Source organism: Monodelphis domestica, chromosome 1 (genome assembly GCF_027887165.1).
Source record: "Monodelphis domestica isolate mMonDom1 chromosome 1, mMonDom1.pri, whole genome shotgun sequence".
Taxonomy (NCBI): domain Eukaryota; kingdom Metazoa; phylum Chordata; class Mammalia; order Didelphimorphia; family Didelphidae; genus Monodelphis; species Monodelphis domestica.
In genome coordinates, this window is record NC_077227.1 from 308,791,789 (window position 1) to 308,814,320 (window position 22,532).

At 44.9% G+C, this 22,532-nt stretch overlaps 1 protein-coding gene across 17 annotated transcripts in view; it reads right to left on the reverse strand.

Moving 5' to 3' along the window:
- JADE2 (jade family PHD finger 2) overlaps positions 1-22,532 on the reverse strand; it is a 207,156-nt gene that overhangs the window by 13,200 nt on the left and 171,424 nt on the right. For all 17 annotated transcript variants that reach the window (XM_056811117.1, XM_056811116.1, XM_056811112.1 and 14 more), the window contains one exon: positions 8,903-9,020. In XM_056811117.1, the coding sequence (XP_056667095.1) occupies positions 8,903-9,020 (118 nt within the window). The remainder of the gene's footprint in view (positions 1-8,902; positions 9,021-22,532) is intronic.

Here is a 22,532-nt window from a genome sequence, read left to right on the forward strand (position 1 = left end):
AGCAACACTGAGGCAAAGCTACATAAGACTCTCTCTAAAGCTGAATTTAAGCAGATTTCACCTGAACATGGACACTTGGTCTTTCCTTGTCAGAGAACCCTGCTTTGTACCAGTGCAAACCAGTAAGCCCCAATTTACCAAATTTGGTAAGCTCCAAAGGGCCCAGTGCTATGTTATCTGGGGCCACAAAGAGTATAGGAGCCATGAAATTGGGATCTGTTTCTTAAATGCTTATATAGACTTGTCTAAGAAACAAAGAACAAAGACAATAAGGCAGGATCAAATGTTGGGTGATATTTGTATGTATTATACAGACAATAAAGGCCATGGGAATTAGAGGAGGCAGACACTCTTCCTCCCATTCTAGTTTTACTAGAGAATAAGTGGGATTTAGATAGAGAGTGAGCAAAAGGAGTGGGTATTTGCTGTGAATTAATGGGTAGAGACTTGCACAAGTGTGGTGTGTTGGAGAAGAGAGAGAGAGAGACAGAGAGAGAGAGACTGAGAGACACACACACACACACACAGAGTTTGCACTTGATATGATTTGAAGTTATGTGTAGGGGAATTTCACAATGAAGTATATGCCATATGGACATGTCATGCTAGGAGTTGTGAAGTCTTCTTTTCCCTCTCTTATCTGGCTATAAGCCAGAAGGGTGCTCAGCTCCCTCTACCTGGGGAAACAGCCTACTGTTATGAATAACTGCATATAAATGGAGAGGAAGTTAGCCAACTCTCTGGACCTGTAGAAGCACTGATACAGGTGGGAAACACCTCCTGGGTCATAGGAAAAAGGCACACCCAACTGGAGAGCCATCTAACCCAACCTAGATTCAGTGATGTCTAAAGGTGAAAGAAGTAGTTCCTTTGTGTATTTACCTGAGAGAACTTGGAGTCCTAAGGCTGGAGAACTTTTGGTTGGGTGTTTTACCCTGAAGAGTCTATAAATTTGCCTTAAAATATTTCATAATTTTATATATATTTTATATGCTTTGCATATTATAGAAGCTAAAAATATTCCTCTGGAGAAAGGGCTAGTGAGAGCTTTAAGGATTTGCAGGTAGAGCAATGGGGAGGAGGCCAGAACTACTGACCAAACCTTCAGGGGAGTCTTGAAGAGCTTTAGGAGGGTGACAACATGAGCCACAGTTGATAGCTCCTGCTGAAACTGAGATGTCTGACTCCTGAGTGACTGACATTACTTTAGCAATTTTTAGTGGCTCTAAGCAATCTTTCATTAGCTCTGTTATAAGTTCTAAGTTCCATTTGTTTTTATCCTTGAGTTTTTGAGCAACATGCTTGCAAGGGAAGTTTGTGGCAGCATATTCTAGAGGCTGCCAGGCAGTAAAATTCCTGTAAATTCCCAGCATGGACATTGAGGAATGCACGTGAAGAACACTGCTCCTATCTCCCCTTCATCCCAAGGTCCCTGGGGTTTTTTGTGACCCATCCCTTTCCCTCTCCAAACCCAAGTTTCTCCATCTTTAAAATGTGAAAAATGCTTGGATCATCTACAACAGAGTGGTTGTGGGAAACACATGCAGATGTTACTGATCTTAACGAGCAAAAAAATGTAAATTATTATTGCTGTTGCTATTTCACATGCTCAACTCAAGAATTGTGTTTCAATCAGGAAAGCCTAGGATTTTCATCAAATGCTTATGCTTTTAGGACGTATGAAATAATTAGACATTGGATGGCAACCTTCTTGTGTGTCTCTATCAGGGGATGAATTCCACCTGTCCTGAGTCCTCATTGCCTCAATGATGAGGTCTTTGTTCTGGTACTGACACAAACTGATGGCTGGTTCACATACGTGATTTATACTGTATAAATAAAGTATATATACTGATGATCACTTAGGCTTGGATTTTAAAGGGAAACTAAAACATGGGACCCATGGAAAGGAGAATGGATGGAAAAATAGGGACAGAATTGCCCAGATAGGAATTCAGTTCCAAATAGAGAGGATACAGGGACCCACCAAAGGATTTACTAGTTTAAGGGGTAGAAATAGAACAATCTTTGGCATTTATTAAGGTGTCAGCTCCTTGAGGGCAAGAATCAGACTACCACATTCTATAAATTTCTCTTCCCCTGTACTGTGCTAGCACATAGAACTCTAATGACAGTGTCAACTGGCAGGAGAGAGAGAGCAGGAGAGAGGGAGGGAGACCAATTCATTCACATCATCAGCCCAATTGCTTTCTTATTGTATCTAAAACATTAAATACTCTAAGGAGAAATCCCACTCTCTTACAATAGATCTTTCTAAGAGATCCATTTTTACAAAGACAAACCTTCCTTTCTCTAATACTAAACAGACAATTTACTGAACTGGCTTTTAACATGACATAAAACCATGGAGTAGTGGCCATTAAACTTAGAGAAACTGGGTTTAAATTGTAGCTCTATTTACTAGTCTATGTATGACTTTAGGAATTTCTTCACATATCTAGGCCACAGTTTCCTCATCTGTAAAATGCTAGCATTTGGTTATGTGATCTATACAGATCCTTTCAGTTCAAAATCTATGATCCTCTTGAGAATATCTGGTAGCTTTTTGGCAGGGGGAGGGTGGCCTTGTTTAGAAAGTGAAAAGCAACCTGGTTCTTGGGCCCACTCACTGGAAAATCTCTGAAGGCCCAAAGGTGGTCCTTCTGCAGAGGGTGAACCCTGAGAACAAGCTAAGTTTTTGCAGCTCTCAGAAGAAGCAGACTTTCATCAGTCAACTCTACTTAGGGTAAGGCTTTTTTTTTTCCATTGACAGGCCATCTAAGAGAGAGCTGATAGTCAGAATGCTTGTTTTGATTTGTCTTTTTAAAAAACTATTTCTGTGATAGTAAATTAAAAAAAAACCACCTAGACCAAAAAACAAACAAATAAAAATCCTCCCTAAAAACTTCCTAAGAATACTAAAGGAGAATGCCTAAGCAGAGGCCTGGTCAGCCCTGAGCTTTTCTTTTCAGAGACCTGGGGTTGCACAAAGACCTCAATGAAGACTGAAGGACTAAAATGGGCCAAGGAAGGGCTTTGGCCCACGATCTCCCCTCCCTCTTTTCCACCCAGGCTTGCTTCTGGGCTCCTCAGAAGAAGTTCACTTTGACAGAGGACATCTCCCACTGGTCAGGCAGAGTCAGAAGTTCAATATGCATTTCCTACCACACAGACTCAAACTCACAGGTGACACCCATTCACCACATGATGAAAGAAAGCCCTTCAGCTCTCTCTTGCCCCGTTAGTTCTCTGCTGGATACATCCAAACTGATTTCTCTGCTCTGCTTCTGTCCCTTGAAGGAGCTGGTCCCCTCAACAATGTAGAGTGATTACTGATTCTTCTGTGATTCCCTGAATCTTTATTCTTGTCCTCACAATCTTCTTCCAAAAGAAGCAGCTGGGTGCAGAGAAAAGCACCCAGATACAGAATCAGAGTATCTGGATTTGAATCTCAGCGTTGCTGTTTAGCAAATGCCTGCCCTTGACTTCACCTTTCTTGGTCTCAGTTTCCTTCTGCGTAAAAAGAGGGAATTAGGCTGAATGGACTCTCAAGTCACCTGCAGCTCTAAATCTTTGATCTCTGGGACCAGCTTCATCATGCCCAGGGCCACAATGAAGACAAATGCTCTTCCTGGCTACTGCTGTTGAAGGAATTAAGAGGCAGAACTTTCGTGAGAAGCAGGGACTCTTGGGTCCCTTTCTTTCTCCAGGACGGCAATGCCAGCATCTTTCTTGCACCTCGGTGCCTTCCTAAACCATTAAGCTAGTTCCTCTACACTACAGTCTAGAGAATTCACTTAGCTCAACTACTTTGCAAAAGATTTCTTAGACAAAAGATCCCCTCTTTCAGGGGAGGGAAAGAACATAAATCTTGTAACCATGGAAAAAATCTTCCAAATTAATTAATTAAATAAAAAAAAGTTCCCCTCTTCCAAAGAAAGAGCAGTTCCTGGGCAAGGGGCTACAGGGTCTGATGAATCTTCCACTTAAAAAGGATCATTTCATTGGCCTGTTTCAAAGAAGGAGGCAAAGTGGATTATAAAAGGTAGAGGTGAGAAGGGAGAACATTCTTTGTGTAAGGGGCAGCCTATGAAAAGGTTGAGGGGATGGAACAGCAAGAGGACTACTTTGGATGGCTTCTGAAGTGAGTTCAATAAAGCTGGCATGATCATCTGGAGTCACATTGTGAAGGGCTTATTCTGACTCTAGGTTTGTTTGGGGGAAACCCCCTCCTTCTGAAGTGGAAAAAAAAAAGGGACACAGAAATGATAACATCGTATGACTAGGTGAAAGGGCAGCATACCAGTAATGAATGGTTTCTTGGGAGTGGTAGTAACATCTTGGCATGATGCAGCTGATCATAACATAACCAAATGGTGCCAATCAGGCTGAAGGACCCTGATGGAGCAGGCAGCTGCCATCTTACTGAGCAAGGGCCTCTCAACCTGGCCTGTGCCATTGATGAGCTGGGCCAAGTCCCCCAGGGCTAGCTGGCTTTGAAAGGACACCTGGGAGAGGGGAAACTCCAGCTCCTGTCTGACAGCAGCAAGAGCACTTTGCTCTGCTTTAGATAGGTAGGAGAAAGAGTGGCGGGCCTGACACATGAGTCTTTGCAACAGTGAGGGATATGAATGGGGGAAAGGGACTTCTGATCCAAGAAACACAGACCAGAGGGGAAGGTGTCAGGCTATCCTTCCTAAGTAAGGTGTGGTGCAATCAGATGGGACATTTTAATGGAAAAGGCTAAATAAAGACTTGTTAATTGAAAAAAGAAGCTAAATGATAAAGATGACTAAAGTCAGGTAGTATTTTCCCATTGCCTCTATGATAAAGCCCTAACCCTTTTAGCCTGGAAGCTGGTCTTTCCAATCCTATCTGCTACTACTCTCTTATGAGAACATGCTGACATGCTGTCCTAGCCATGCTAATTTCCTCCCAGGGACCTGTTATATCCCATGCTCATTTCTGTACCTCTGAACATTTGAGGGAGGGAGGGAGGGAGGGAGGGAGGGAGGGAGGGAGGGAGGAAGGAAGGAAGGAAGGAAGGAAGGAAGGAAGGAAGGAAGGAAGGAAGGAAGGAAGGAAGGAAGGAAAAATCAACCAGGACAGTCAGTGTGGTGGACCTGCACTAGACTTGGATTTGTAGTTATGTCACCATGGACAAGTCACCAAGTCTCAGTTCCTTTATCTATAAAATGGGGATAATAACTCCTGTAGAACTTACCTCAGAGAGTTCTTGTGAGGAACAAATGGGCAAATGTTTGTAAATTCATTGTAAACCTTAAAGGGCTTTATAAATGTTAGTTTTCATCATTGCTGTTATTTCCATAGTCCTCTTTTATGGTTTTCCATGTCTGTCCCATCTTCCCAACAGATTAAGGGTTCCCTAATGGCAGGACACATTTCTTATCCATCATTCCCCATACCTCCTTCCCTCCCTTCTCATCATGTATACTGCCCCCACTGGAGGTGCTAAATAAAGACTTGTTAATTGAAAAAAAGAAGTTAAATGATAAAGATGAAATTCTTCACTTGTAATGGGTTAGGAATGGTACAAGAGGTAGAAGAGAGCAGCAGAAAGAACCCTGAATTTGCAGCCAGGATCTGGGTCCATATCCTTTCTGAACTTGGGCTTAATCACTCCTTGTATAACCTTGGGCAAGACACTTAATATCTCTGGACCTCTCAGTGTCTTTATCTTTAAAATGGAGTTGATGGGTTAGATAGCCTCAAAAGCTCCTTCCAGCGTTAAATGTATGATCCTATGTCTTAGAATTATGTAATGTTAGTGATGGAAGGGGTCTTAGGTCATCCAGTGGAACTTGTCCAAAGTCTCACAGTGATAGTAGAAGTATGGACACTATACATAATTGAGGACTCTCAACTACCAGTAGTGAACTTACACCATATTGTTTTTCAAGACACATGTCCTTCCTTCCTTATTTCCTTTCCTTCTCTTTCTTCCTTCCTTTCTCTCTTCCTCCCTCCCTCCTTCCCTTTCTCCTTCCTCCCTCTCTTTCTCCCCTCCTCTTCTCCCTCCCTCCTGCCTTTCTTTTCTTTCTCTTTCATTCCTTTCTCTCTTTCCTTTTTTCCTTCTCTCTCTCTCTCTCTCTCTCTCTCTCTCTCTCTCTCTCTCTCTCTCTCTCTCTCTCTCTCTCCCTTCCTTCCTTTCCATCTTGGAATCAATCCTGTGTACTGGTTCCAAGGCAGAAGAATGGTTAAGGGCTAGACAATGGAGGTTAAGTGACTTGTCCAGAGTCACATAACTAAGAAAAGGCATGTCTTTTAATCTGTCCATGAATGCCTCAGTTTTCACAGCATGTTGCTGGTTTGCCCGAGGGATCTTGAAGGGTTCTAAGAAATTTATTCAAACTAGCCCCTGTTGGGGCTTTCTCTTCACTGGAAAAGGGCAGCTCTTAGTTGTCTCTAGGGGTACTCACCTAGACTCTGCTCTACTCAGACCAGGGGATTCCCCTTAGGGCATAAATTTCCTTCACATCGATTTAACAGATGAGGAAACTGAGGCGATGACAGTACAAATTGCAAAGAGGTAAATTTAGTGGACTTTCTAACAATTAAAGCTGCCCCAAAGTGGAAGAGCTTGGGGGGGGGTGGGAGGGGGGCATCAGCCCCCACAGCAGTCAGTTTGCCCTCACTTCAAGCAGAAGCTGAAAGACCCCCTTTTAGGTATGCTGTAGTAGGGATTTCGTTTTGGACAAAGCAGCTGCTAGTCCCTTCCAATCCCCCAAACATCTCTTCTTTCCCCAGTCTATTGCTGATGTCTCAAATTCCTCCATTAAAGTCCTATTGCTTTGGATTAAGGTATTTAACATGGTGAGGGAGCACCTTATAAAGTGGACATCCCCTAGGGGAGGGGCAAATAAGCCAGCCAGTGAGTCAGTAAAAATGAGCCCACACCTCCATGCCTCAGTTTCTGTTTAAAATGAGAGTGCGATCATTTTCCCCTCTCTTCCATCAGGAACTAAAAGGCTGGGCTTTGCAGAGGGAGGAACGTGCTGAAGTCAGCTGTTCTGTTCTCAGCCTTCTTAACCTAGGCCACAAACAAGTTTCCCTCATGGCTCCCTCTCTCCAGCTTCCATGTGGTCCCTGGAAAGTTTGCTGGCTGAAAGCAGTCTCCTTTGGGACACCGCCCCTCCCCCCAGCACCCCTCCCCGCTCGCCCCGCCCCTCTCCGGCTCAGGGTTTCCCAGGGAGCCGGGAGGGTGGTCCGCCTGAGCTACGGGATCATGGAGCTCCCCCTATGTACGTGGCTTTCCGACTCAACAAGTCAGAGGGAAGCTTTGTGAAAGAACACTCCGTCCCCTCCGCCCATGTGACCCAGCTTGATCCGGGTCCAGACCACAAACACAACAACTGCTTGAGAGGCTGGCCAAGGGGCCAGATGCTGGAAAAGGGCTGCAGTGTGGGGAGGGAGGTGGGGGCGACGGGGCCTCCGGAGACCCGAGCTCCCTCCCTCTAGGGCTGGCTGGTTGTTGCTGCATTTTAGGCTTATTAATAATAAAGACAATGATGATAATTAGCAGGAGTCCAAGCCAAGTCTGACTCCCAGACTCAAAGAATTTTGGAGCAGGCCGGGTGGGACTCGGGTCTAAGTTGGGCCAGCAGTGTGTGAAGGCCATCTATCCAAATCCCAAAGCCTGACTGGGTGGGTTGTTTTCTGTCGGGGGCACCGGCCGGGGCTCACTGGGCTATAAACAACCCGAGCTGTCAGAGCCCAAAGAACATGGCAGCCAGAAGCCCAAACATTAATGCTTAACCTTTGATTCTCTCCCAAGCCTGAGGCAAAGCGCTCTCGGTGCCAGGACAACTGTTCCTCCAGTTTGCCAGCCCAGATGTGTCCGCTGGCCCACTGCTCTGAACGGCTCTGAGTGTGCCGTCTGAATCCGGATGGGAGGAGACAGACCAAGGAAGGGAAAGTGGAGATGGAGGGAGGCACCGGATTCAGCGGGTACCCCTCCTCCCCAAATCTTCTTGGAATTCAGTTCGGAGCTCTGCCTCGGGCCAGGCTGAGAACTGCCCCAGTCTGGTTTTCTAGCAGCTCCCAGCCAGCCGTCCCACCCAGGCCATTCCCTAGGGGGCAGTTGTGCACAGGCCAAAGGTTGTGGGCTTAATCCCAAACAAGGTTCTTAAGGGAATCTGCAGGGAGAAGAGCAGGGAGCTAGCAGCTTCTCCTGTTTTACAGAAGGCATCTAGCAGTCTATCCTGCACATCCTTCTGAAGTTGGGCTTAAATTCTGCCTCTTCTAGGTCTTCCCTGACAGCACTGATTGCTGCCCCTCCTGCCTGCCCAATGTCTATGCCATAGACCTAATGGCCTGGTTATATTCAGATTATCGTTAAGTGCATGCCATGTAGTTATTTTGTGCCTCATCTTCCTAGAAAGATTGTGAGCTCCTTGAGGGCTGGGCCTGAGTGCTTCTCTTCTGTCCTTCCTACCTCCCTTCCAACCCCCCCAAACATCTCTACTTTCCCCAGTCTATTGCTGATGTCTCAAGAGGAATCTCTATTAAAGTCCTGCTGCTTTGGGTTAAGGTATTTAACACGGGGAGGAGTATATTTCTTCCCAGTTTCACCAGAACAGAGTCTTGAGCATTGAGAAAACCAGTCCATAAAAATGTCCTAATCTGAGAATACCAGTATCCTACCTTGCCCATCATCTCCCATGGCCCCATCCCTCTGGCTGGACATTTTCCACAGACTGACATTCCCATCTCCCAGGGATGAAGGGCAATCGACCGACACAATCTAGGCTGGATCTTAGCTTAGAAAGACCGGAGAACGTGGGTAGGACAAGGCTCTCTGCTATTGCTGCTTTGTCTAAGAGCTGCAAAGACCTAGGAAAGGCGTCCCCAGCTCGCTCCAGGCCCAGGAAGGGGCTCCTACCTCGATAAAGATCCTTTTCAATAAGTTTCATCTGAAGGTGGAATATTTGTTCCTGAAGCTTGCAGATGGAGTGCTTCATTTTCTCTCGTCTCGTCACCATGTAGCACAGATTTCTAACCTGAGGAGACACAAGAAAGATTTCCCACCTTACTGAGCGACTCTGAGAACTGGCTCCCTCTCAGTTATCTGGGGGCACTGAGAAACGGGAGGGTAGCAAACACTGCCTCTAAGGGCCTTGCTGAGCACTCATAGCCCTTCTCTTCCTCTCCCCCTTCTACCCTGAGCTCCTGGGCATGATGACAAAAGTCAGGTGTGGGGGTAGATGGCTTAAGCTGTGTCCCAAGTCGGTCCCCGGGGCACGACTCTTTGTACTCAGTTTCCCCATCTGGAAAAGAAAAAAGGTAAGACTAAATGACATCTAAGACCGATGGTCCTATGAATAAGCTAATTCCCAGCCAAGAAGCTAGTCTTGGGGGGATTCTGGCTCTGATCTACTTGACCTGTAGAATGATATAGCCATATAACTAAGAAATTTATTTTATTTGGATACATTGTATGCTACTGTTTCACACGTGTTAGTCTTGCTTTTCCAATCACTATATTGTACAGGAATATTGATATCCTTCTTAGGTGGTATCATGTATATAGATTGTAGGTTTGGGAATTGAGAAGATTTTAGTTCAAATGTCACCTCAGACACTTACTAGCTATATGACCCTGGGTAAATCACTTGACCTTTATTTGACGCAGTTTCCTCATCTTAAAATGAAGATAATAATAACACCTACCTCCCAAGGGTGGTTATGAGGATCAAATGAGATAATAACTACAAAGGACATACCACAGTGCCTGATAAAGAAGTGCAATAAAGGGTTCAACTAATAATATTGTAAGAACTCAATAAAAGTACTTTAAATAGGGAGAAAAAAATACAAAACACCTGAGTCTCAGACTTCTCATCTGCAAAATGTGGATGAATTGCCAAGTTCTGCAAGAAAGTACTGTCAGCTGAATACCCCAAACCTCTCCTCTTCCTATCAGGAGTAGAGACCCAGGAGGAAGAAAACACCCCCTGCACCTCAGCTGCTGGCTTTCCTGCAACACTAACCCTGTCTCCACTATTAGGAACTCTACCTAAGATCAATGATTATGAAGACCTAAGCTCATCTCAGTCAGCCCCCAAGTCAGTGCTAAGTAACCATTTACCAATTCAACCATTCCCTATCTACCCAGTGCCCCTAGGCTGGATGCTCCTTCAGGGGTAGACCTCCCTGTTGTTCATTCATTTTTTAAGTAGTGTCCAACTCTTTGTGACCCTGTTTTGGCTTCTCTTAGCAAAGACACTGGAGTGGTTTGCCATTTCCTTCTCCAGCTCAGACAAAGAAACAGAGGCAAACAGGATTTAATGACTTGCCCAGGGTCACACAGCTACTAAGTGTCTGAGGCCAGATTTGAACTCAGGAAGTCTTTCAGACTCCAGTTCTAGCAATCTATCCCCTGTGCCACATAGCTATCCCCTGTCCCTCCTCCATCTCTGCCTTATTCCCAGATGGCTGGAATATTTTCCTCTGGATTCCCACAAGGGCCTATCCCTATCTCAGTACAGAAATGTATATTGTTCTTTCTCATAACCCACCCTCCTCATGTGCTGCATTCCCCGGGCACTACAGACCACAGACCAGGCTTTAATTCTTGTCCTTCTTTGATGTGAGGGACAAGGACAAAGGAGAAGTCACTAGCCAATAGGCTTTCCCTTGTGCTCTTGGCCAGATATGTTCACCTTCCCCGCAAGTACTTCAAGCCTTCCCAGAGCTTCTGTCAAGAATTCTGGTCACTCTACTTTGGGTCTGAACAAAAGAAACAAAATTCCCCATGGCAACAAGAGGCTGCCTTCTTCCTACCTCCCTATCTCCGCCCTTCAAACTTGACAAACCTAACTGGCTCCTAAATTTGGGGGCTGGAGCTGAGCTGAACTTCCAAGGCATTTGTGAAGCCCTTTTTTAAAGTTCCTTCCAAGGGGGCAGCTGGGTAGCTCAGTGGATTGAGAGCCAGGCCTAGAGATGGGAGGTCCTAGGTTCAAATCTGGCCTCAGACACTTCCCAGCTATGTGACCCTGGGCAAGTCACTTGACCCCCATTGCCTAGCCCTTACCACTCTTCTGCCTTGGAGCCAATACACAGTATTGACTCCAAGACGGAAGGTAAGGGTTTTTATTTAAAAAAAAAAAAAAGTTCCTTCCAGCTCTATCATTTCAATGTATCTCTTCATCCTGCAGCCTGAAGGTCAGGATCAGACTTTGGCAAAAGTCGGCAAAGCAGATTAGGGAGGTCAAATGCAAAATGCTGATTCTTGCTATTTGCACCTTCCTCAGGAAAGCCAGGGTTTGGGGATCTAGCCTACATGCTTTTAAAACATAGTGCTGTCCTTGCTGCCACATTTGCAAACAGGGACTAGAAATTCCCTTGCTGGAGGCGCTCCAAAGATGCTTGAAGTGCCAACCACAACTGCTTGAATGGGACAAGTCCCTACCCAGGGCCTTCATTCACAAAATCCTAGACTGAGGGAGAGTTGCAAAGGGCCATCCCTTCCCAGAAGCTATACAGTACAGGAATTCCCTCTAGATCAGCCCTGAGAGGTAGCATAGAGCCTTAGTTGGGCACCTCCAGGGATAGGAAGCTTGCTGCCTCCTGAGGCAGCCCATTCTACTTTTGGGCATCTCTGGTTGTTAGAAAGTTCTTTCTACTGAGCTGAAATCTTCTCCTCAGCCACTTTTAACCATTGGCCTCGGCTCTGTCCGCTGGAGCCAAGAAGAACTAGTCTCATCTCTCTTCCACAGGATGGCCCTTCAGGGAAATGTGGCATACGTAGCGGTGGAGCCTGGCCCAGAAGGTTATTCCCACAGTGCTCAGCCTGTATCTTTAAGCACTGGTCCACCCTGGCACCTGGCTATGGTAGAGGGAACAGGGTGAATAAAGAATCACAACCTTTGTCCTTCGGCCTGGCTCTTGTGGTGCTGTCTGGCCTCCAGCCTAGACAGTTCCCTCAAGTAAAGATTCCTGAATAGCAGCTCCCATTCGGCTATCAGAGAGACTTCTAGGCGGAGCAGAATGCCCTGATTAGGACAGTGATGCTGAAACACAAACTGGGGTGAGTTCTTCTAAAATTCAAATAATAGGTTCTGCTTTGGGACAGTTAGTGGGCTTGTTGGATACAGAGCCAGGACTAGAGACAGGAGATCCTGAATTCAAATCTGGCCTAGTTTTGTGACCCTGGGCAAATACTTGACCCCCATTGCCTAGCCCTTATGACTCTTCTGCCTTGGAACCAATACAAAAAAACAAAAATGTTTGTTTTCTTTATTAAAAACAAACCCAAACCCTAGGAGGTGGAAAGGGAATGGATAATTGATACAGTATTGATTCTTTGTCAGAAGGTACAGGTTAAAAAATTTAAAAGATCTGGTTTAGTAGGGCAGTGGTCCAGTTCTAGGATGCTGTCCTAGAACTGCTGGGAAGACAGGTTACCTGGCCACCAACTGCCTCTGACCATCACATCTCAGGCAGGTCAGCCACCATGGAGATCAAGCAAATATCTTGGCTTCCACAGGTTTGAGATATAGGAGGGAGAAATTGACCCCAGGATCCAGTCCCTTTTTTTCTACCTTACTGCATTATGGTTATAGGTCCAGGGTTCAGCCCTTGTCATCCTGTCCCACCAGGACCAAGTTAGAAACATCAGTGCAGCAACCCGAGCTCTTTGGCTGATTGGTTTCCATTAACACTGAGCTGAATTTTATATGCCCCCCTGCTCCTCTGCACACACCCTCTGCTCCGGTCAAGCCAGTCCTCTTACTTTCCTCTAGCAGTTACCAGGTTCCTAGGATTATACATTCAAAGCTAGAATGACGTTGAGTCTAGTCCCTCATTTTATAGAAGAAGAAACTCGGGGCCAGAGAGGTTGACTTGTTGAGGTCACACCACTGTTCAGTAAGGCACTTACCACTATCTAGGACACTCATACAATGCCTGTATCATTCTTAGTTTCTTATGTGGGATCTCATCTCTCCAAGCAGAGTGTGAGATTCCTGAAAACAGAAGCCTGGTTATAGGATCACAAAATCTCCTGTCTACCCCTTCCTCCTAAGGAGCATCATGGAACCAAGGATAACACTGCCAGAACATTTCGTTTACCTTCCTTCTTGTCTAACAAGGAGATTTTACTTCTTAGATTTACTTTACTAGTAGATGAACATGTTAGGTCTAAAAATGGTGGGAGGAAGAAAGGCGGTCAACAGCTGGGCAAAGAAGGCATGGGGTAGGCTGCTGTCTACAGCTATGTCTCCACCTCTTCACACACTTTTCCAGTTTGTAAGTTTTTTATTAAAGCCTTTCCACATTACTAAAGCTTTGGCACTTACAATGTAAAAAATAATAACCAACACATTACTGCAATAAATTCCTCTTGTCAAATGATGCAATTTTTTGTTTTCCATATTAAAACAAAAACAAAACAAAACAACCAAAACCCTAAGAGGTAGAGGGGGAATAAGAAAGAGGTAAGATAAAAGTTATCACTAGAAAAATAAGTGTTGGATCATTCTGGGAGAGTAGGGTAAGTAAGAAAGAAAGAGCAGAGTGGAGTGCATGAAATATAGTGGGAAGGGGGATGAATAACAGAAGGAAGGGAGAATACCTAAAGGAAGATCTTTTGATGCTGATTTTGTAATAAGACTATTGGAGAGAGAAGAGTGTCCACGTGAAGGTCCTGGGAGCTGATTCCATCTTGGGTGAGTGGCAGTGGGTTGTAGGCAAGGGCAGGTGACTGCTTCCTAGGGAATATGACAAGCCCTGGCTGACTAAGTAGCTGAATGGTATAGATCTTAGCACTATTGTAGTTTCTACACAGGAAAACAGAGCTCAAGGAGCCAACAGATCTGGATACTGGATGCGAGTATAATTAGTAGAAAGTAGAGACAGAGAGGGAGAGAGGGAGAGAGAGAGGGAGAGAGAGGGGGAGAGAGAGAGAGAGAGAGAGAGAGAGAGAGAGAGAGAGAGAGAGAGAGAGAGAGAGAGAGAGAGAGAGAGAGAGAGAGAGAAAGGAGACAGAGAGGAGGGAAAGAGAGGGAGAGACAGAGGAGAGAAAGAAAGAAAAAGAGAGGGAGGGAGGGAGAGAGAGAGAGAGAGAGAGAGAGAGAGAGAGAGAGAGAGAGAGAGAGAGAGAGAGAGAGAAAGGAGACAGAGAGGAGGGAAAGAGAGGGAGAGACAGAGTAGAGAAAGAAAGAAAAAGAGAGAGAGAGAGAGAGAGAGAGAGAGAGAGAGAGAGAGAGAGAGAGTGTGTGTGTGTGTGTGTGTACTGGGATGATGTACAAACTTTCTCCAGTGGGATTTTGCTCAGTGAAGGTTCTCAGCGAGGGGCTCTTGTCCCAAAGCTACTCCCAGATCTTCCTAGCTCCTTCATAAACCATCTGTTGCCGAGTTTCTTGGAATAACACTCCAGCTGCTCCTTGGTCCTAGGAAGTCACTGATTAAACAGAACTCTGTGGGAGCAGAGCGGGGGCTCTCTCTCTCTCTGATAAAAGTCCCTGCCTGGAAAGACGACACAGTTGCTCAGTTACACCAGAGAGCATTTGTCATGGGCTGGCTTTAAACACTGCATTTTTTTTTTTGTCAGCCATGAATAAACAACTCTATGAGGAGAGAAAGCAAGGCCCTGTTTTCAGAGCTGCTGCTCTATGGGGCCAAGTTCTATGTCTGTATTTTTTAGGAGAGTGAATAATCTGAACTAACCATAAAATGTGACAGTCCAATGGGATTTAACAGAGGCTGACATGAAGTATTTCCTCAGATCCCTGCAGCTCTGGCAAGCCATATTTGCTAGAAGCTGGGGGCCTGGAGTGGCTGGTTATGAATGGGAGGAAGGGGGCAAAGCCAAAGGAATAAACAAGCTGGGTTCAGAGAAGAGGCCTTCCTTCCAGAATATGCTGCCACCTGTCTGAAAATGCCCCTTTCCAGCAACTATCTTTTTCTAAAATTTTTCAAAATGTTATTAATTTTATATTTTCTAAAATTTGATTAGTTAATTAAGGATTTTTTCCCATGGTTACATGATTCATGTTCTTTCCTTCCCCTTCCTCTCCTCCCTCTTGGAGCCAACAAACAATTCCACTGGATTTTACATGTATCATTTATCAAAACCTATTTCCATATTATCAATATTTGCAATAGAGTGATCATTTAAAGTCAACATCCCCAATCATATCCCCATCGAACCATATGATCAATCATATGTTTTTCTTCTGCATTTCTACTCCCACAGTTCTTTCTCTGGATGTGGATAGTATTCTTTCTTGTAAGTCCCTCAGAATTATACTGGGTCATTGCATTGCTGCTAGTAGAGAAGTCCACTATGTTCAATTGTACCAGTGTATCAGTCTCTGTGTACAATGTTCTCCTGGTTCTACTCCTCTCATCTGCATCAATTCCTGGAGGTCATTCCAGTCTCCATGGAATTCCTCCACTTTATTATTCCTTTGTGCACAAAAGTATTCCATCACCAACATATACCACAATTTGTTCAGCCATTCCCCAATCGATGGATACCCCCCTCCATTTTCCAATTTTTGGCCACCACAAAGAGCGCAGCTATGAATATTCTTGTACAAGTCCTTTTCCTTATTATCTCTTTGGGGTACAAACCCAGCAGTGCTATGGCTGGATCAAAGGGTAGGCAGGCTTTTAAAGCTCTTTGGGCATAGTTCCAAATTGCCCTCCAGAATGGCTAGATCAATTCACAACTTCACTAGCAATGCATTAGTGTCCCAATTTTGCAACATCCCCTCCAACATTTATTACTTTCCTGAGGTGGTACCTCAGAGTTGCTTTGATTTGCATTTCTCTAATTGAGATTTAGAATTTTTTTTTCATGTTCTTATTGATAGTTTTGATCTCTTTATCTAAAAACTGCCTATTCGTGTCCCTTGCCCATTTATCAACTGGGGAATGGCTCAGCAACTACCTCTTAACCCCCAATCACATTTAGGCTGTAATTTCTCAGGGCCTTTGTACCAGGCTCTACCTTTTCTCCTGCTGCCTCAGCTGTGCCCATCACGCTTCTTTCCTCTTTCCCAGAACTGGACTGCTCCTGTCTTAGGGGCCAGGAAACAGCAGCCTGTTTAAGTGATTCCAGTCAGGAAGCAAATGGGCATGAATGTCTCTGTGGATGAGTTTCTGAGATATGTGATGTAAATAACAGCTAAACATCATCACTGTGGGAATGATTAAGAAGCACACTGAAGAGGAATGGGAAGGGGCCAAGAAATGTGATGAATGATGCTCTTTCTGAGTTATAGAAGGGAGGCTGAGGATCCAAGTGGCAGCAGGACAAGCCTGTGCCAGTCATTGAGGAAGTCACTAAAGTTTGTATCCAGCCCAATCCCATTCCTTTTATTCTTTCCCATGGGGCTTTGTGGAGGATGGAAAAGACACTTAGCTGGAGGAGTCAGGAGACCTGGATTCTAATAATGACTCTGCTGTTAATCACTGAGTGACCTTGGATAAGTTCTCTCATTTCCTTGAGTCTTAGTTTTCCTATCTGTAAAACACAGGGTTGGATTGAATGATCATTAAAGTCCTTTGCCACTTTAATATTTACAATTTGAGTTGATATAAGCTTAAGGAATAACTTCTCTATGAACTATCAGCATTTTTATAAGCCTCAATGACAGGGAAGATAGGTAGAACAGTAGATAGGGCACTGGGCCTGGAGTCAGGAAGACTAAGCTTCCCAAGTTCAAATCTGGCCTCAGATTCTTACTAGCTGTGTGACTCTGAGCAAGTCATTTAACCTTGTCTGCTTTGGTTTCCCTCATTTGTCAAAGGAACTAGAGAAGGAAATGTCAATCTACTCTAATATCTTTGCTAAGAAAATCCCCAAAGGGGGTCACAAGAGCTTTAAAGGACTGAAAAAACAATTGAACACAACAACACGGATCCTACTGGGGAAGGAAGGCTCTTAAAGCCTTTCAATCCTAATCATCATTGGTACCTTTGCTCCTAACCCTGTTTGGCCCTCAGGCTCTGACCTGGATTGACTTTCTCTATAGCATCTCTCTCCTTTGGCAATTTTAGCAGCTCTTACAAGTTTAGTTGTCATCATTATGCAATTGATTCTGGAACCTACATATATAACTCTTAAACTTTTGAGCTCTAGTCTGGTTCCAATGACCAGCCTGATGGCTCTCTCGATTCACATGTCCTACAGGTGCCTCCAACTCACCATAGTCAAAACGGTACTCATTATCTTCTCCCTCTTAATCTGTCCTGCCTCTAAACTCCTCTATTTCTGCTGAATATGCCCCCAAACTTTCCATTTACAGAGTTTTGCAGTCTTGGAGTTATTCTCAATTTATCTTCAATCCCTCTCCCACTTCTGATCAGTTGTCAAGTGATGATAATTCTATATACAGAACAACTCCAGCATCTTCCCCTTTATTTCCACTCATATGGTTGACATTCGAATTCATTTCCTCATCACTTCTTAACTAGATTAATGCAATAGCCTATCCATTGGATTTCCAGTTTCTAGTCTCTCTCTTCTCTAATTCATTTTTCCACACAGCTACCAAAAGAATTTTCCTGAACCGTAAGTTGGACAATGTTGTGATGGCAAACCTTGTGGACATGGAGTGCCTGGCCCTGTCCCCATTCCACCCCCCAGACCAAAATCCATGCTGAATCTCTCAGAGACCACATGTTGTACCCCCCCCTCCAGGAGTTCTGGGTGCATCCCACCCCACTCTTTACCCCACAGAGGGGAAGAAGGAAGTATTCTCATTGGGCTTCCAGGCAGAGGGGTGGGTGATGTGAGGAATGTCCTCAGTTTGTGTAGGGGGAAGGGAGTGGCCCGAGTGCTCTGCTCCCCTCCAACTCTGCTGCCTGTGAGCTGCCCACCTTTCCGTGTACGCTCCTATTGACTCCTGGGCAGAGGAGTAGGTGATGTGAAAAATGTCATCAGGCACATTGAAGAGGGGGAGAGGAAGAAGTGCTCCCCCTGGGCTGTTGGGCAGAGGAGTGGGGGCTGTGAAAAAATGTCATCAGACATAGTGGAGGGGAGCAGCTCTGCCTGAGACCTTCTGCATTTCTAGTAACAAACTGGGGATGGGGGGGGCTACATGCCCACAAAGAGGGTTCTGCATGCCATTTTTGGAACCTATGCCATAGGTTTGCCATAACTAGACTATAGGATAAAAAAAAAATTCCTTAGCTTGACTTTTAATGCCCTTCAGTTAGTCTCCAGTCTAACTCTCTGGATATTTCACTGTTAACTTCTCATTGCACACTCCACATTGTAGCCCAACTGGACTATTTGCTGGGTCCCAAACATAGCACACCATGTCCTATCCTCATGCTTTTATAGATCTTTTTATAGGACATAGCTGGAATGGCATCTCTCTTTGCCTCTGCCTCATAATATACTTGGCTTCTCTCAAGGCTTGATTCAGTTGTTACCCCTTTTGGGAAGCTTTCCTAATTGGCCTCATTGCTAGTGCTACCTTGTTCTTCTAATCTCATATATATGTATTTGCTTAAATGAGGCATCCCCTCTTCCTCCAATAGAATTAGCAGACTCCTAGATTGTGGGGAATTATTTTTATTTGATCTTTGTGCCTTGTACACTTAACCTGGATTGAATCAAATAAGCTTTTAATAGTATAATTTTAGGTAATGGAGAAGATTTTTATATTGAAGAGGGTAATAAATGTGAGAATATTTTTAAAAATGGCCTCAACTTCAGGCCTCTGTGGATGCCCTGGACCACCAAGGAAAGAAATGACCTCATTCCCTGCAGCATGTTTGAGGAAGAGGCATCACTCTAACTGGAGATGGCTATGCTGCATGAATTTTCAGTTACACTTTCAAGTGTCACCCACTATCAATCCCCACCCTCCTGCCAAAACTTAATTTCTTTTTGCAAGCTAGAAGCAAAGTAAGCTTCCTGTATGAAAGGCACAATTCTTCCTTAAATACCTTTTGTCACCTGCTTCTTCCAGCTTCACACTTGTGACAGGACTTCAATGGAATTATTTTGGAAGCCGAAAAGTCATGGAGTGTATCTGGAATGTCTCATGCCAATGTGTGGGACAAGAGAGTGGTCATTTTTAGTAGAGTAATTTTGGAGAGTGAGAGGATGGTCTGCACGTGTGGAAACAACTTGCACAGGTGCAGATCAGCAACTTGAAGACTTTGAGAGCGGCCTGGGGTGCAGAGGTGAAGAGACTCACCCAGGGTCAAACAGCCAGTATGGGTCAGAGTGGATGGGTACCCAGGCTGCTCTTGATTCTAAGGCTGGCCTTCTATCCACTATCTTTTAAAATAAATTTATTGATACAGAAAGCAGACACTAACTCTCCTTCTCCAGGAGGCTTTTCTGTTCTCTGGTAGAAACAGAAACCAGAAGTCTCTCTCTCCAGAGAACAGTGCTCAAAGGCCAACACAGGGAGGTAAAGGAGAAGTATGCTTTGAGAGTTCAGAGGGCTCTCACAGGGAAATCGTTCCTCTAAAATCCTGGATTAAGATGGGATGAGGAAGGGGCAAAGAAGGAGTCAGAGTGGCCCAAACCAGCACCCTTTGGCCATCAGGACTAACCTAGCATCAGGAGCGTGTGAGTCTTTTGGGCATGAGGCTGTGATCATTTTCCAAAAGCATGGATATGGCCAGAAGTTAAAAAATCCAGATGGATATTTGGCTAACTGGCCTCAAAGAGAGTAATTCCTCTGAGGGCAAGTTGTCTACCTACAGCTTAGGTGAGCAAGGGGTTGAACAATAGCTGGATAAAATTTGACACATGACCAGAACACTTCAGGAAGAACAGCCTTGATCCTGGACACTCAGTTAATGATGTGATCTCTCACGAAGATGCCAAGAAAGGGCTGCAAAGAATAATGTTGAATAAGTAGAGAAATAGAGAGAAAAAAACTCATCCCAGCCTAGGTGCCATCCTTCGTTCCTCACCTTCCATAGCTAATGCCACCAAGGATGATTGATTTCATCTTTGCAACATCTCTCAAATTAGTTCCCTTCTCTTCTTTGACACTGCCACCGCTGCAGTACCCCATAACCTGGACATTGGCAATAACTTGCCAATGGCTCTGCCTATCTTGAGTTTCTCTCCAAAACATCCTTCTCTCAGCCATTAATGTGATTTTCTTAAAATGCAGTTCTGATCCCAGCTGTGTGACCCTGGGCAAGTCACTTGACCCCCATTGCCTAGCCCTTACCACTCTTCTGCCTTGGCGCCAATACACAGTATTGACTCCAAGATGGAAGGTAAGGGTTTAAAAAAAAAATGCAGTTCTGAATCTCCCCTCCTCAATAACTCTGAAGGCTCCCTACTGGCACCTAGATCAAATACAAAATTCTCTTTTAGCATTTAAGTCCCTTCTTCTTCGTCTTTTTTTTTTTAACCCTTACCTTTCATCTTGGAATCACTACAGTTTCTGTTTTAAAATCCTTGCCTAGCTTACCACTCTTTTGCCTTGGAACCAATCGATTCCAAGGCATTAGAGTGGTAAGCTAGGCAATAGGGGTTAAGTGACTTGCCCAGGGTCACATAGCTGGAAAATGTCTGAGGCCATATTTGAACCCAGGACCTCCTATCTCTGGGCCTGACTCTCAGTCCACTGAACCACCCAGCTGCCCTCTGAAAACCCTGCCTTGTTAGTCTTTTTACATACATTCTTAGATTCACTTCCTTGCAGTTTCTCTAACAAGATATTCCATCGCTGCTCTGGGAATTTTCTCTGACTGTCCCCCAGGCCTAGAATGCGTTCCCTACATTTCCCAACACTCGCTAATTCCAATGCGCCTTCCTTCTTTTATTTCTTTTCCCCTCATATATCATCTATTCATGGTTGTTTGTTTACTCTCCTCCCCATTAGATTGTGAGCTGCTTGAGGACAGAGACTTTTATTTCTTTTTGTATGCCCGGCCTCTAGCTCAATACCTGGCACATATCAGGTGCTTAATAAATGTTTCCTGACTGTTTATTGACTGACCTGTCAAGAGATCGGCCCAAGATATCTCAACCCTCGGTACAAAGCTCATTCCATGGGCCCCACAAACAACACGTGTGGGGGCAATGCAGCCCAGAAAGGAGACTAGCACTGAAGCAGGAGGGATCCCGGCAGGAGGGCGACGGTTGTCCAGGGAGTAGCTCTGTGTCTTTGGCATTCTGTGCTCTTGGAAGGGGAGATGGTTCTTGGAGCATTTCCCAGAGGCAATGAATGAGATGGGTGATTTGGGGCTGGTACCTACACATCCCCTGAGCAGGGAGCCACTCTGGGTTACATTAAACAGGCAGTCATTTTTCCTCTGGCTGAGATCTAACATTAGACAGTTTGAAATGGATGTTCAGCTTTGCCATTCCTGGAAAGCAGCATTGTGGAGAGCCCACATTCACTGCAACACAATGTCGGCAGAAGAAGGGCCTTTAGAGAGCAACTTGACCTCCTCTATTCTTCTCTTTTCACAGGAGGTAGATGACGTTTGGCAAGAGGACTTGTTCAAAGTCTTCTGTCTAGCTAGTGACATCGCTGGGAACAGAATCCAGGCGAGGGCTTTTCCCACTCTACATGCTGCTTAACTCACAGCTTGGAATTTATTCCCTCTAATACACCCCACTCCTGGCACCCCCAAATAGGCCGAGAAGACCCCAGGGAGGAAGTAGTGGATGAATTGTTTGGCATGGAAGCCCTAAGAGTCAGGGCCCATCCTCGGTTAGGATGTACCTACCCAAAATATAACAGAATTCTTTTTTCAACAGAACCTTGTCCTTTCTTCCCTTTTTCCCCCTTCCATTTCTTTTATCATCTCCCTTGTTCTCCCTCTCTTTCCATTTTGACTCATTTTCTCTTTCCTTTTTTCCTGTCTCTCCCCAACTTTCTCCTCCCATCTACTTTCTTTTCTTCCCTCCTAACTTCCATTTCTTCCCTTCTTTTTTCTTTTTGTCTCTTTTTCCTTCTCATTTGTTTCCCCTCTCTTCCTATCTACCCTTCCCTTCTGTCTCCTTTCTCTTCATATTGCTTTCCCTTCCATATTTTTTCCTCTCCTCTCACCATATTTTTCCCTTATCTTTTCCTTCTCATTTTCCCATTGTTCCTCTAACTAGAAGATGGAGGGAAGAGGCATTTTGTAGGGAAAGAGGGGGTGAGAAGAAGGCATGATACTCCTTTAGGAGAGCCAAATTTATTGCTCCCCTGTCCCCTTAGGCTGACTTTGAACCATGTTCATGTCCTCGTGTCTAATATACCCTTATGAAAGAGCTCTCCAGGCACAGTAGCTAGCTCCAGGCTGGGCACCAAACAGGTGCTTCCATGAATGGGAAGGATTTCACAGTTCTGATCTCTCAGCCCTAGAAGGAAACTGCCACAATTTTGAAACTCAAGTTGTCCGCCTCTCCCTGCACATTCCACAACTTATGCCACGATGTGGCCATGCTAGGATGATGTCATGGTTTCTGGTTGTAACATCAGAGGGTTTCTCGAGTCACCGGAGCTGAGTCCAACTGCTAAGAACTGAGGCAAGCTGGGGCCAGTTTTGTGTCCTAGCCAAAGCCTTGGCTTGGGAGACAGAAT